At 37.6% G+C, this 15,501-nt stretch overlaps 2 protein-coding genes across 3 annotated transcripts; both read left to right on the plus strand.

Annotated features, from left to right (window-relative positions):
• Window positions 1-163: 163 nt before the first annotated feature.
• LOC120172968 lies at window positions 164-2,495 on the plus strand. Of its 2 annotated transcripts, XM_039180283.1 has the most exons (4): window positions 164-648; window positions 760-876; window positions 967-2,162; window positions 2,217-2,495. In XM_039180283.1, exons 1-4 carry the CDS (start codon window positions 427-429, stop codon window positions 2,317-2,319), a joined length of 1,638 nt encoding a protein of 545 aa, XP_039036214.1. In that variant the 5' UTR covers window positions 164-426; the 3' UTR covers window positions 2,320-2,495. The 2 variants fall into 2 exon arrangements, with proteins under 2 accessions (XP_039036214.1, XP_039036213.1); XM_039180282.1 differs by having other exon boundaries at window positions 967-2,495.
• A 1,030-nt stretch (window positions 2,496-3,525) lies between these two features.
• On the plus strand, window positions 3,526-4,710 carry LOC120172974. The gene is made up of 2 exons (XM_039180289.1): window positions 3,526-3,835; window positions 4,031-4,710. Exons 1-2 carry the CDS (start codon window positions 3,526-3,528, stop codon window positions 4,708-4,710), a joined length of 990 nt encoding a protein of 329 aa, XP_039036220.1.
• Window positions 4,711-15,501: the final 10,791 nt, after the last annotated feature.

The following is a 15,501-nucleotide window of genomic DNA, read 5'->3' on the forward strand; positions in this document are numbered from 1 at the left end:
TTTTTGCTAGTAATAATCTGAGAAATTCAACTGTATTGCTTTTTAAGTCTTTGAATTGGTCAATGAGATGATTATAGCTTGCTGGTGATTGGATGAAAATATTGTATTTTAGTTGATCCAGATATTTGCCACTTATATTTGAAAAGACAAGGTGGGGAAAGTGAGGGGAAGGGGTATGTTGTTGGTTGAAGAAGCTTTGTACCTTAAAAGAACTTGGCTACTATATGTTGGTTCAGTTTCATCAACGCAATGATTTTGTTTTTGATTTAGTTTCTTTACCCAGTTAACGTTAGACATATACACCTTCTTTTGGTTGCTGTTATTGTCGTTATTATCATTGAATGGCAGCCCATCCTTGTGAGCAAAATGGGTGATGCAAAGAAGACTGGTTTTCCTGGAAGTTGTCCCTAGTTTGGTGCAATTTTCATGTCAAACAACGCTACAAGAGAGGAATGTTTAAGAAGGAACATTTTTGCCCTCCCATCTTCGCAGTCACATTTTGTGAAACAGGTTAAAGATGGGATGATCCTATTCCTGTTTGAATTTGAGACGAGAGAACTGCATGGTGTTTTTCAAGCATGCTCTGATGGTGCAATGAATATTCTGCCTGGTGGATTCAGTTTGTTAGGGAAGCAATTCCCTGCACAGGTATGGGTACATTTATTTCAATTGATTTTTATGTTCTTTTATCCCTCAAAGAAGGATGGGGAAGGATACATTCGTGGAGATGTTAATCCTTCCTTATTGATTTTTGTCCAGGTCAAATTCACCCTTAAGTGGTACTGCCATCCACTTTCTGAAAATGAATTTCGTGATACTATCAGAGAAAACTATTTTTCCAAAACTAAGTTTAACTTTGGACTCTCTGAAGATCAGGTTTGCCCTTTTGCTATCAAAATCCAATTTGATAAATTGAAATACCACCTTTAAAAAATGTTATAATATCTCTTTATTTAAAATGTGCAGGTTCGAAGGCTTCTATCATTGTTCAGTTTGAAGAGGATGGAAAATAAGGCACCTCCACGGTGGTTGACTGAAAGTAAAGTTGCAAGGAAAAGTTGGTACTCTACAAGTGAAAATAGAAGACTAGTTGATAAGTCTACAATGAGAAACCATGGAAAACTAGTTGACAATAGAAATCAAGTACCAAGTGAATATGGTGTTGACAACCATCACGAACCAGATATTTCCACTATTCACCGAGGGGACTGTTTCTATAATGATGGCAGATCAACTGATGATGGCAGATTTGGAACATGCACTGATGTTGGGTATGAGCATAAAGCTAGTGCCTTCTTAAATAAGTGTTTTCAGGATCTTATGTGTAATGTTGGTGGGGACATAGTTTCCGGTGATAGGGTGGACACTGAATGGAAAACTGGAATTGACCTTCAACAAGCAGTTTCAGTTGGGTATTCTTCAGGTAATTTCAGAAGCATTTCCAATGATGTTAGCTTTGCAGAGAGTGATAGAATTGAAACAAAATGTTACAAGGGTGATGGTTTTGCACCAACCATCTCAACAGCACATTCTAGTTCTTTTCAATCTAAAGTTAATCCACTGGTGTATTCTAGCAAACATGTTCTAGAAACAGATTCATTTGTGAATGATCCAACTAGGCCATCTTCAATGTTCCTTTCCTCAATGGAGATGCAAAACTCCAATATTAGTCATCCGATAAATTTTGAAGATCAAAGTGTTGCAAATAGTATTCCTTATGATCCCAATGTCCCTACTATGAATTATAGGGGCTCCTCATCTTTGGGGTTTAATCAGGGTTGTGCTTCATTGCAAGATGCTAGTCGTGATAGTTTTGTTGGTCATGCCATTGGTACTTCCAAAAATCAATCATTTCCTCCATTGTTAGAGACTAGAAGGACTCCCATAACCTCTGATGTCAATTCTGGTTCTAGGGACTTTGTTACATTGCCTTATTCTAATTCATATGAACACTCCAGCAGGACTATCCTGCAAAGGGCTGACTATTTAGATGACCTAGCAGCTGAATACTCTAAAATAGAATGTTGTGGAGATCTTTCCCTTCCAAATCCCTCTTTATCAACTGTTCATCCTGAAATTAGAAATAATGGCAGGATTGGTGAGCATTCATCACCTTATAGAACCAGAACTAGCAAGTTCCCTTCTCTTAGATGTTCTGACAGGCATCCTATGCTATTACAAGATAGACATGATTTTCAACTGCAAGAGAGGGATAGGTATCCTACATTATTACAAGACAGACTTGATTTTCAAGTGCAAGAGAGTGACAGGTATCTTACGTCATTACAAGACATACGATTTCCAACAGCAAGAGAGTGACATGTATCCTACATTATTACAAGACAGACATGATTTTCAAGTGCAAGAGAGTGAAAACGAAGCACAATTTGGTTATGATGGTTTTATGTTTAAAGAGTGCCAGCCCCATAGTGAATCTTTTATTGATAACAGCACAATTGAGGATGGAAGATTGGCTATATACAGTAAGGCAGAATATGAGAATGAAGAGGGTCAGCAGCAGCTGCATGTTCATGAATCGATAAATGGTGACTACCATGAAGTTACTTCATTGGGACCTGCTCCATATCAGAATTCTGATTGTTGGAAGAAAAGTAGTAGTGTGTTTTCTCGCTTGGCTTTGCCTCCTAAGATATGTAAAAAAGAAAGTGACACATGTCCTATCACTGCTGACAATGATAGGCATACTTCAATTGATGAAGTCATGGGCATGCTGCACTAAAGGCGTAAGCATTGGGTGAAGACAAGGATTTTTGTGAATAACAAAAGCATATGGGTAGAAATCATGACTGGGTAGGATCTACTAAAGCATGATTGAGTAGCTAACATGTAGGGTAGGTTTTATCGATAAATTGATTTATGTTTAGTCAATTCATTTATGATTACTGACCGATTTTCTTTCTTTTTGTTTACTTTATCCTCATCTTGCATTGCACTATTCATTTCATTGGTGTTGATCCATGACTGATGTCCATATAGAAGACTATTATTATGGAACGATTGATTCAAAAAGTAGAGAACAATGCATACGTCTTGATATGGTCCGAGCAGTCTCAACTAACAAATGGAGACAGTTTATCACCAGGGTATATATCAGAGCTGAGAGGGTATACTCATATCAACGTTTGTCAGAATAATCTGAACGAACTGAAAGAGATTTGGGGAAGATGGGAAGCGTCCGATAAGCAATTGTTCTATCAACTCCATGGTGACATTTCATATCTCCTTGATATCCCGATTGATCGGAATTTGTTTAAAGCTCTAGCTCAGTTTTGGAATCCCGCTTATAGCTGTTTTACATTTGGTCGAGTAGACATGACACCTACTATAGAGGAGTATCGTGCCTTGATTCGCTGTCCGAGGTTCCAAGTAGACAAAGTATACACCAAACCCCCAAATACTCCTTCATTTAAGAAGAAACTTATTCTGATGATTGGCATGAGTGAAAAATGGGTTATGAGAGGCATAAAAAAGAAAGGAGACAGCGAATGCGTTACTTAGACCCTTATGAGAGATTTGATTGACTGTCATCCTGATCGAAGAAAAAAGATTGACTTCTTTGCTCTAGGTATCTATGGATTGGTTATTTTCCCGAGAGTTCTCGGGCATATTGATGTATCAGTGGTAGACCTGTTCGAAAGATTGGATAGACATGTGGATCCTGTTCCAGCTATTCTGGCAGAAACATTTCGTTCCCTGAGCTCTTGCCGAAGAGAAGGGGAAGGACGATTCATAGGTTGTGCACCATTGTTGTTAACCTGGATCCTTAGTCATTTCAAACACGTCGAGAGAGCACCTGGTCGGGTCTTCTTAAATGGTTTTTCACCGTTGAAGGATTTCATTTCTCGGCAGTGACCTGGGGGTTTTACTGAGGAAAAGTGGATGATCATTTTCAAAAGTATCCGAGACAGTGACATATTATGGCGTACCTCATGGAATGTCTCATCTGACATATTGTATCGATGTGGAGATAGAGATTGAGTTCTATTGCCTGGTATTTGGGGATCTGTAGGGTATGCCCCATTACTGGTTTCCCGACAATTTGGGTCGAGAAAGTTTATTCCGGCAACAAGGGAGTTATCTAAGTCTGAGTTCGCATTCAGGGGAGAACTGTATAAGAATAAAGTTAAAGGGGTCACTGATACTTGGAGACACAACTATCGGGTAAATCTCTTTACTTTTGAGTCAAGGCTATCTCGAGGATACGAGGAGTGGAGAAGCAACCGAGTTAATGATAATATTCCAATAGGCAATCAAGAGAATATCCAATCTATGGAAGAACACCTCAGGGTGATCCCGTCTCCGCTCGAGCAAGCCAGGCTTGATTTTGAGGTAGAAAGGAAACAATGGAGAGTAACTTTGCAAAAGCTAAAAGATGAAGTGTATCAGAAAGGGCTGGAGATTGACATCCAAAAGAGTCGGGCTGATCGGATTGAAAAAGTGGAGAAGCAACTTAGATTGGATTTCAATGACCTCTATTTATCACACCAGCGAATGATCAAAGATCAGGCATCTGCTAGCTCTAGTAAGTCTTCTGCTGAATGGAGGCAAGAAGTGGCAGGACTGAAAAGAGAAGTTGGGGAAAGCAGTGAAGAACTCAAACGGAGTAGACATCATGCCAAATTACTCTTGAGAGACAAAAATACCCTTGAAGTCGAGAAAGTAGTTCACATGCTGAAGTGGAAAGATTGATGAAGCGTGCGAATGAACTCGAGGCCTTAGTTCAAGATTTGCAAAGAAGAGCAAATGAACTTCCATTGGTCCCTTATGAAGGAGTTATGCAATGGCGCTATCGTTGGGAGCAGGCTCAGCGGAGAGTTAAGCAAAGGGAGGATCTCATTGAAAGATACCTACAACAAGCTCAAGGAGTGGCTCAGCACTTGGTTGATCTGTCACAGGAAGCTGATAATGTGATTGAAGAACTGGATCCAGAGGCAGAAGAAAACCAGAAGATAGTGGAATTACTGGGACATATCCAACAATTAGGAGAGATAGCTCTATTGTATCTGTGATCTGTTTAATCCTTGTAATTGAGCTTCGTTTCCTATATAAAAAGTTGTTCTAAGGAATCGTCCCAGAATCAATACCTTGTATTGCATTCATCTTGCACTACATTGCATTTTCTTTTATGAATAACATTCTAATCACATTTTTCACACCTCATTAATAAAACACCATGATTAATAAAAAATATTGTGGCAGAATATTGGACACTTATAAGGATCCATACAACACGCGAAAAAAGGCAATGGATGATAGAATTGTCAATATAGAGAAGGTTCAAGCTGAAATGCAAGAGAATTTAAAGAAAGCGCAAGAGGAAATGCGCAAACAGATAATGAAGGCTCTAGACGACATGATGGCAAAGTTGGTTAGTTTGCTACAGGGAAATAGTGTTGTCCAAGGAGAGGCTCCAGTTATCGGTCCTACTGCTGAGGAACTTTTATATCCCCCTGGCTTCACACCACCGTATATCCACACACAACAAGCCACGACCATCTAACCGAAAAAAATACAAGTAAACCTACCTGGTTCTTCCACGAACCCACAATCAATTGAAGATGTCCCTGATTTGGATGAGGAAGACAAAAAAGAACATGATAAGGAGATTAAGAAAGAATGGGAACAAATGAAGCATGAATTCCGAGCTATGAAAGAAGATGCTAACCTATATGGAATTGACGCCAAAGAGCTAAGTCTGGTCCTCGATTTAGTGTTGCCACCGAAGTTCAAAGTTCCAGACTTCGAGAAATTTGATGGCACCAGTTGTCATTCTGCACACATTACCATGTTTTACAGAAAAATGGCAGGCTATGTGGGAAACGATCAGCTATTAATTCATTGTTTTCAAGAAAGTTTGGCAGGATCAGCAATCCGTTGGTACAATCAGCTAAGTCGGGCTCAAATTAAATCTTGGAAGGATTTGGCTAATGCATTTCTGGAGCAATATAAGTATGTAAAAGATGTGAGGCCGAACCGAATTTTGTTATAGAGTATGGAAAAAAGATCTTACGAGAGCTTCAGGCAATATGCCCAAAGGTAGAGAGATGTGGCTGTGCAAGTTCATCCACCATTAGAGGAGGAAGAAACCAATATGTTTTTTATAAATATTCTGAGGGCCCCGTTCTTTGGACATCTCATTGGAAATTCATCTAACAATTTTGCTGACATAGTTAATGCAGGAGAAATGATCGAGATGGCGATCAAAAGTGGGAAGCTAGACGGGGGAGAATATAGCCGAAAGCCTCCAGTGAGAAGAAAAGATAATGAGTTAAGTAATGTGAAGAAATATGATTATAATAACATTATAGTATCTCGACCACCGGCCACTGTGTCGTCATCATCAAATCCTGTCCAACAAGGAGTGAAAGAACCAAGACAGGAAAGGGAAAGGGTTCAATTTGACCCTATCCTCATGACCTATAAAGAATTATTCCAGATCCTGTATGACAAACATGTGGTGTCACCTTACCACACTTCTCCAATACAACCTCCTTACCCAAAATGGTTTGACATCAATGCTCAATGTGAGTATCATGCGGGGGCATTCAATTGAAAACTGCCTGGCCTTCAAAAAGTTGGTGCATATATTAAAACAAAGAAATGTTATCAACTTCGGTGATAGTGAGCAGCCTAATGTGGCTCAGAACCCACTACCGAACCATGCAGGAACATGGGTTAATGTTGTTATTGAAGAAATAGGGAATAAAGTCATAACCAAAGTCAATGAAGTGAAGTCACCCATGCATTGGGTATGGGGGCAAATGGTCAAAGTAGGCTGGTTGACCTTTAATGCTAACGAGAATAAGTATGCTTGCCTCTATCACCGTTGCAATGATCATGCCATTCAAAACTATGACGAATTCAAGGCCTTGGTTCAAAGGTTGATGGATAGTAATGACATGGAATTTTACCATGAGGTTACGAAAGAGAAAGAGATTGAGATTTGCGCTTCTGAAGACACATCCAAGGGAGTTTACAATACTAACTACCCTTTAGTCATCACACCAAAAGCTCGGACTATAGAAAGGTTAATCCCAAAAGTGATGATCACGCCTCCGTCGTCTTTTCCTTATAAAGATAACAAGCAGGTCCCTTGGAGGTATGGATGCCAAATAGAGAATGTTGAGAGTTTAGAAGATGCTAAGAAAGAGGTGGATGAGGTAGGCCACTTCACCAGAAGTGGAAGATGTTATTCTCCTAACCAAATCAGTGAACCTAAGAAAATAGTGGCCCCTGATAAAGGAAAAAAGGGTCGAGATAATGATGAAAGATGATGAGTCAACAATCAATGAGCCAGTAACAGAGAACGAGGCTGTAGAGTTTTTAAAGTTTTTGAAGCATAGTGAGTACAGCATCGTCGAGCAACTACACAAGTTGCCAGCTCGTATCTCGATCCTGTCTCTACTATTAAGCTCTGAGGCACATCGAAATGCATTGTTGAAAGTTTTGAATCAGACTTTCGTACCGAAAGATGTGCCAGTGGAAAAGATAGATCGACTGGTTGCAAATATTCAGGCGGATAATTTCATCTCTTTCTCTGATGATGAGATCCCATCCGGAATGATGGGCAATCCTAAAGCCCTGCACATTACCATCAGGTGCAAGGGACATGTGTTATCGCGAGTACTAATCGACAATGGCTCTGCCCTGAATGTGATGCCATTAGTGACATTGAAAAAACTGCCGGTTGATAGTACATACATGAGAAATTGCCAAAGCATCGTTCGAGCTTTTGACGGAACAAAGAAGGAGTGCTGGGGAAGATCGATATTCCTTTAACCATTGGCCCATCAACCTATGAGGTTGAATTCCTTGTAATGGATATAATGCCTTCCTATAACTGCTTGTTAGGAAGGCCTTGGATCCATCAGGCAGGAGTTGTGCCATCCACTTTGCATTAGAAACTCAAATTTGTAATTGAGAGGAGACTGGTATGCCTTAATGATGAGGAATATATCATTGCTTCCATATCTACTACCGCTCCATATGTCGAAATAGATGAAGATGCGGTCGAGTGCTCTTTCAGAGCCTTTGAATTCATTAATGCCACTTTTGTTGCTGAAAGAAAGAAAATTCCGAAGCCTAGGCTATCCAATTGTACCAAAATGGAACTGTAAATGACTATGGGAAGAGGAGCCAAGGTTGGAAGAGGGCTAGGAAGCCGCCTACAAGGAAATATTAGTCCAGTTTTTCCTGGTATTAAGCGAGACCGTTTTGGTCTGGGATATCACCCGACCTTAAAGGAAAAGTTGAAAAATGTTCAAAAGAGCCAGGAAAGGAGGAAAGCCAGGTTAGTCGGGGAGGATATTAAGTGGGAGCCTATGATTTTCCCGTCGCTGCGCGACACCTTCATATCTGGGGGCCATATGTTTCAGGGGGGTTCGAATCCTTGGATTTTCCAGAAAAATATTAAAGCAATAAAACGCACCTATTCGAAAGGTATATTACGTATTTATTTATTTTAGTATTATTTGTTTATATTCGAAGTAAAATCGAATATGAAATTAAAAAAGTGAGATTTATACGTAAAATAGCAAGAAAACCGAGAATATAAAAGAGAAGGAAATTTACCATAGTCGGGAAAATCGTCACGGTCGTCGGAGTGTATGAGAAGTCGAACGTTCGTGTACCTTTGAGGTTTGTTTTAGAGGTTTTTAGGGTCGTTTTTGTCTAAGATAACTACCTAAGGGTTAGATCTATAAAAAATGTTGGTTTTTGGGAATTTTAGGAATTCCGGCCACCATGGGTGGGGGTCGGAGCGGTGGTCGGACGGGATTCGATGGTGACTCGTGATGGCCGGCCAGTGACTCGTGGTGGCCAGCCGAGCCGTGTTGGGAGAGTTTCTCCCTAACACTCTCTCTCTCTTTTTTTGTGAAGTCTTGATGAAAATGAAAAAAAACTAAATGAATGGTATTTATAGATGAAGTTTAAGGGTTAATTACATCATAAATCCCTATAATTTATGCGTGTTTTACATGTAACTTAAGGGACTGTTTCTGTAATTTTTGTTTTTAGGCTGATTATAATTTTTTAGAAATATTTTATTTATAGCCCTCTGTATTTTGATATATTTATATTTTGAGCACCAAAATATGTTTTCAGTTCTTTTAGTTCGGCCATAGAGTTTTAATTAATTTAAATTTAGCCTTATGTTTTATTTATTTTCATTATTTGCAATTTTAGCCTTTAATATTGAAATTGTTTATTTTTAATCACTTGTTTATTTGGTTTTATTTTAACTTTGGTATGAAATTTGATTATTTGTGATTTAGTCGTATTTTTAAGTTTATTTATAATTTTTTGCATGTTGCTTTCATTTTAGTCTTAATTAATTTCGTATGATAGCCTCATGTACATAACTTGACATAATTATATAAATTGATTAAGGGTAATATTCGAGCATTTTAATATTGTCGTAAAGTGACTGTCTTAACGTATAAGAAAGTTATTTTCGATAATTTTAAAATGAAAGTCTATCCTATAAATGACACCAATCAAAACATACTCATTTTTTAAAATTTGAGGACTGAGGAAAAGATCGTATTCTTTTAATTAAATTCATCGAGAAAAGACAGTTAGATCGAATCTATGGTCTCGTCTCTTGATATTTAATTAATTGAATATCCTTATTCTCATTAAATATTGGTAAATAAATAATTAATCAATTGCTTGATAGTTGTTTTTTTTTACTTTTGCATGTGTTTTTAAAGGGTTTTCAAAATAATAATGTTCGATCATAAATAATTAAATATTATTATTTTATCTCTAAAAATTATGTTGGTGTTATTATTTTGAAATTTAGAATGAAATTTTAATATTTTTTATTTCGATTGGAGAAAGAATCGATTGCTTCAAGGTATGATAGATCATTTCTTCTCGATAGGAAATAATTAAATATTATTATTCTTTCATCCAGAATTTTGAAAAATATTATTTTAGGGGATCATAAATCAAATTAATTTTGAACTTGTACATTTTATTGCAAAGACAATTAATTATTCGACTAGGTACCGATTTAGGGCACTGTGGGGGTACTAATCCTTCCCCACGTGTAACAGACTTCCGAACTCATTTTCTGGTAACGTGGACCTAAACTTGTTGTTTTAATTAAAATTAATTTTTATTTAAAATGACAACATTTTTGGGTGCCCAATCACACCTTAATTAAAGATTGGTGGCGACTCCTCAAACCGTATTTTTATCATAAAGGAATTTCTAAATTTTCGAAACGAGAGGTTTTTTTAATCACATTCACTTTTAATTTAAATTTAATCTGAAGAGAATAATTAAAAATTGGTGTGGTTTCCAAAATCTCACCCGGGAAAAAACCGTTTCGACAGCTTGACGACTCCGCTGGGGACTTTTTAGAGAGTCAGGCCTATAGTCGATTAATTAATTGTCTTTGCAAATGAAAGTTAGAAATTCTTTTTAATTTGGTTTTGATCCCCTATTTGGTTTTAATGTGTTTGTTCAGAATTTGATTAACCAATAAATAGTTGTACTGATCTATTTGTTAATGGTTTCAGATTAATTACGTGTTTAAAGAAGTTTGATCTTTTGAGTGTTTAAGTGAATATGTGTTGTTTTATTTTCGCTTTTCCTCACACACTGCACAGTTGCATTTGCATAACATGAGCTAAAACCTTGCTCTGTCCTATTTAAGTAGGAGTGAGAGACTACTCCCTCGTGTGGTTTTCACCTCCGCATGGGATAGTGGATCGCTCCTGGAGCTCACGCCTTATGGTCCTCGTGATGGTATTCACCTCGCATGGACACAAGGAGGTGTGTTCCCTCGAAGTTGAACTCGATCCCTAAAGCCTATGATAGGCCAGGATTTAGGTTCGGCAGCCCAAGAGGGCACCAACAAGGACAATTCGAGAACCTAATACTTTAGAACCGAACCCAGCATGTAGTGAACATAGAGCCTGAACTTAGGTCAAGCCAAACCCGAACCTTAAGAGACCCGTGAGGAGTGTACACAAGAAAAGCCGTTTGGGTCATTTATTTTCATTTTTGTGAATAAATGCATGCAAACTAGAAATCATGTGGTTAGGATTATTTTCTCGAACAAGCATGCGAATTAGATATCATGCGGTTATGATTATTTGCAAATAACAAAAGCATGGGGGTAGATATCATGTCGGGTAGGATTTACTAAGCATGATTGGGTAGTCAGCATGTGAGGGTAGGTTTTATTTGTTACGATACTCATCATTTTGTTGTTTATATTATGTGTACTAACCCATTTTGGTTTTATGTCTATTTTATTTTGAATTTATTGCATTTTGCATATTCATGTCATCCAAAGGTGTTAATTCGCAAGTGATTGACTAATAAGAAGGTTGGTCATAATGAGGCAAGAAATTCTTAACATGTAGTCAAAATCGGGAGATCCAAAGACTTGTTCAGCATCTATTCTTAAAGAGAGGACATCCTATAGAGGAAAGGGGTCGGCAATTAAAATAGTGGGGAAGGAGGTTCACGAGGAGAAAAAAAGTATCAAAGAGGAGAGCAAGCAGAGATCACGGGGAGAAAGCAAAATTATCAAGAGAAAAGGGTATTCAAGGATAAAAGCGAGAGAAATTTGTAAAGGGCTTTCGATCTTTACCCTTTTTTTTTGTTGAACTAAAGCAATTAATGTAAGTGATTCCCTGTTTTAGATAGGCTTCATTTTCGTCCTTAAATTGACGTTTTCGTACTTCTGATTTTGTCTCCATGTTCTACCTATATTTAATTTTAATCCTGAGTGGTAATGTACTTGGTGTCGTTTCTTTAGACATTTGAACCTCATGTTGTTGCATATTTCATTTTAGTCCTGGAATTCACTTGCTTTGATATTTTATTTGTTTATACATTTGATATCTTTCTTTTGAAGATTACAGTTTAGTCCTGCATACATTTGTGGGTTTATTTCGATTTTAGTACATGAAATATGATCATTATTGTTCTATGATTTGATCTTTGTATAATCTATGATTTTAGCCTTAGAGTTTTGTGTTTATTCATTTAAGTCATTATGTCGTTTTTTTTATATTTTCATGATAACATGTAAACATTATGTATAATTTAATTATTAATGTTAATATGGACATTTGCTTGCGTATATATGCATATAATAAGTAATATAGGATAACTTTGTGTCTTGCTTCATTTTATTTAATATGTCGAATAAATTAGTGTTGTGAATATTGGTATTTACCTTCTATTAGGATGCATATAAGTTTTGGCATATTCATATCATTTACTTAATAAATACTATTCATAATATGTATGATACCCTCATTTGCATATCTCGACCATACGACATAATTTGACTAAGGGTAATACCCTTTTAATTTAAATTCGTTTAAGTGGGCTGTCTTAACTATTAGAGGTCCGCTTCTAACGCTTTTAAATTAACAGTGTATCCCATCAATGACACCTAAGAAATTGATTTATTACTTTAAAATTTGGGAACGGAAGATAAAGAAATGTTCGGCTATTTAAATTTATCGAGAAAAGATAGTTAGAACTTATCTAAGATCTGGTCTCGATATTTGTAAATAATCGAATATTCTTTATCTTTCTAAAGGCCTGGTAATTTTAATTTAATATACTTTGGTTCTTTTGATAGTTGTAAAATTCATGTGTTGTTTTGTCGGGGATCATAAACCAAATTAAAATCGAATTTGTAAATTTCATTGCAAAGACATTAATTAATCGACGAGGTACCGATTTAGGGCGCTGTGGGGGTGCTAATCCTTCCCCACGCGTAACCGGCTCCCGACTTTACGCTCAATGGCCGCTCTAAGACCCAGAATACATGCTTCATATTCGGCCATGTTATTTGTGCAATCAAAATTCAATCGACTAATGAAAGGATAGTGTTTTCCACCAGGTGAGATGAGAATTGCTCCAATACCGTGCCCCAAGGCATTCGAGGCACCATCGAAATTCATCTTCCACTGTTCATTAGTAGAAGAAACTAACTGCTCAGTTGAAATAACCATTAAATCTTCGTCTGGAAAATCGAAGTTCAGTGGCTCATATTCTTCAGAAGCCCTACTTGCAATAAAATCGGCCACAACACTTCCTTTAACTGCTTTTTGGCTTACATATTGGATATCAAATTCAGACAATAAGATTTTCCAACGAGCCAATCTTCAGATAAAGCAGGTACACCCATTAGATATTTCAGAGGATCAAGTTTAGATATCATCCAAGTAGTGTGATATAGCATATACTGCCTGAGCCTTCGGGTAGTCCAAACTAAAGCACAACACAACTTTTCTATTGGCGAGTACCTTGCCTCACAATCAGTGAACTTTTTGCTGAGGTAATAGATTGCTCTTTCTCTTTTTTCAGTTTGATCATGTTGCCCTAATACGCACCCCATTGAATTTTCAAAGATTGACAAGTAGAGGATTAATGGTTTGCCTGATATTGGTGGCATTAAGACTGGTGCATTCGACAATATCCTTTTATTGCTTCAAAAGCTCCCTGGCAATCATCATTCCATACCCCTGTGTTATTTTTACGGAGAAGACGAAAAATGGGATCGCACTTCTCAGTTAATTGCGAAATAAATCGGGCAATGTAGTTTAATCTTCCCAGAAATCCTCGAACTTCTTTTTGTGTTTTAGGGGGTGGTAAATCTTGAATAGCTTTGAACTTGTCAGGATCTACTTCAATCCCTTTTTTGCTTACTACAAAACCCAAGAGTTTTCCCGATGTTACCCCGAAGGTACACTTGCTTGGATTGAGTTTTAACTGGCAGCTCCTTAATCTTTGGAAGAGTTTCCTCAGATTCTCGATGTGTTCTTCCTCCGTTTTAGCTTTAACAATCATATCATATCATCGACATAGACCTCTATTTCCTTGTGCATCATGTCGTGGAATAGTGTTACCATGGCCCTTTGATAGGTTGCCCCTGCATTCTTTAGTCGAACGGCATCACCTTGTAACAGAACGTGCCCCACATGGTGATAAATGTAGTCTTTTCCATATCATCTGGATACATCTTTATTTGATTGTAACCTGAAAACCCATCCATAAATGAAAATAGAAAATTTCCAGCCGTATTATCCACCAGAGTGTCTATATGTGGCAGAGGGAAATTATCTTTCAGACTGGCCCGATTAAGATCTCTGTAGTCGACACACATACGAACTTTTCCATCTTTTTTTGGTACTGGAACAACATTCGCTACCCATTCCGATACTTGGCTACTTTTAGGAAACCAGCATCGAATTGCTTCTTTACTTCTTCTTTAATTTTAAGCAGCATTTCGGGTCGCATCCTTTTGAGCTTTTGTTGTACTGGTTTATATTCGGGCTTTATTGGCAATTTATGTACACTAAATCAGTGTCTAAACCTGGCATGTCCTCATACGACCAAGCAAACACATCACTGTACTCTCGAAGCAACTCAATCAGACTTTGTCGTCCCTCAGCAGATATGATAGTGCCAATTTTTATCTCCTTTTTATCCTCTTCTGATCCTAGATTCAAGATCTCAATGGGCTCTTCATGAGGCATAATTTGTTTATCTTCTCTTTCTACCATTTTTAGTAGTTTAGAAGGTAAGTGGCTTCCCTCATCACTATCATAACCTTCAATTTCCCCTTGACATATGGGCAACTCGAAATCTATCTTCAGGTCAGACTCATCAGCATTCATACTATTGATATCGGAGGTCTTGAAAGAATAACGAACGAGAGGATATATATATACAAATACGGGAGAATCTATCATCAAAATAGAATGAAATAATAATATATAAAAAGAAAGAAATAAATAAATAAAAGAATGAAAGGGATGGTGTTTTCCATTTCATGAATTAACAGGAATGCATCATTTATTAAAATAAAAAGCAGATAGATTAACCCCTTACAAGAGATCACCTATTGCCTTAGGGTTTAGACAATAGGGAAAGTTTTTGTGCGTTACTTTGAAATAGTTTTGTAAACTACAGGTAATTCTTCTGCTGTCCAATTATTTAGCACAAAGCCTGGTGGTGCGGGGTAGATGCCCATAGCCCTTCCGTCTTCGATTCCTTCCTCTGATATCACATTTATACCCAAATCCCTCAGGGCATTTTCAATAACAGGCTCTTTAGATGATCGATCCCCTGAAACATGTGGCCTCTTGATATGAAGGTGTCACGCAGCGACGGGAAAATCATAGGCTCCCACTTAATATCCTCCCTGGCTAACCTGGCTCTCCTCTTTTCCTGGCTCTTTTGAACATTTTTCAATTTTTCCTTTAAAGTCGGGCGATATCCTAGACCAAAACGATCTAGCTTAAAACCGGGAAAAACTGGACTAATATTCCCCTGTAAGCGACTCCCTAGCCCTCTTCCAACCTTGGATCCTCTTCCCAGGGTATTTTCAGTCCCATTTTGGTACAGTTTGATAGCCTAGGCTTTGGAATTTTCTTTCTTTCAGCAACAAATGTGGCATTAATAAATTCCAGGGCTCTGAAAGAGCACTCGAATGCATCT

This window comes from Hibiscus syriacus, unplaced genomic scaffold, assembly GCF_006381635.1.
Source record: "Hibiscus syriacus cultivar Baekdansim isolate YM2019G1 unplaced genomic scaffold, ASM638163v2 tig00111920_pilon, whole genome shotgun sequence".
Lineage (NCBI taxonomy): Eukaryota > Viridiplantae > Streptophyta > Magnoliopsida > Malvales > Malvaceae > Hibiscus > Hibiscus syriacus.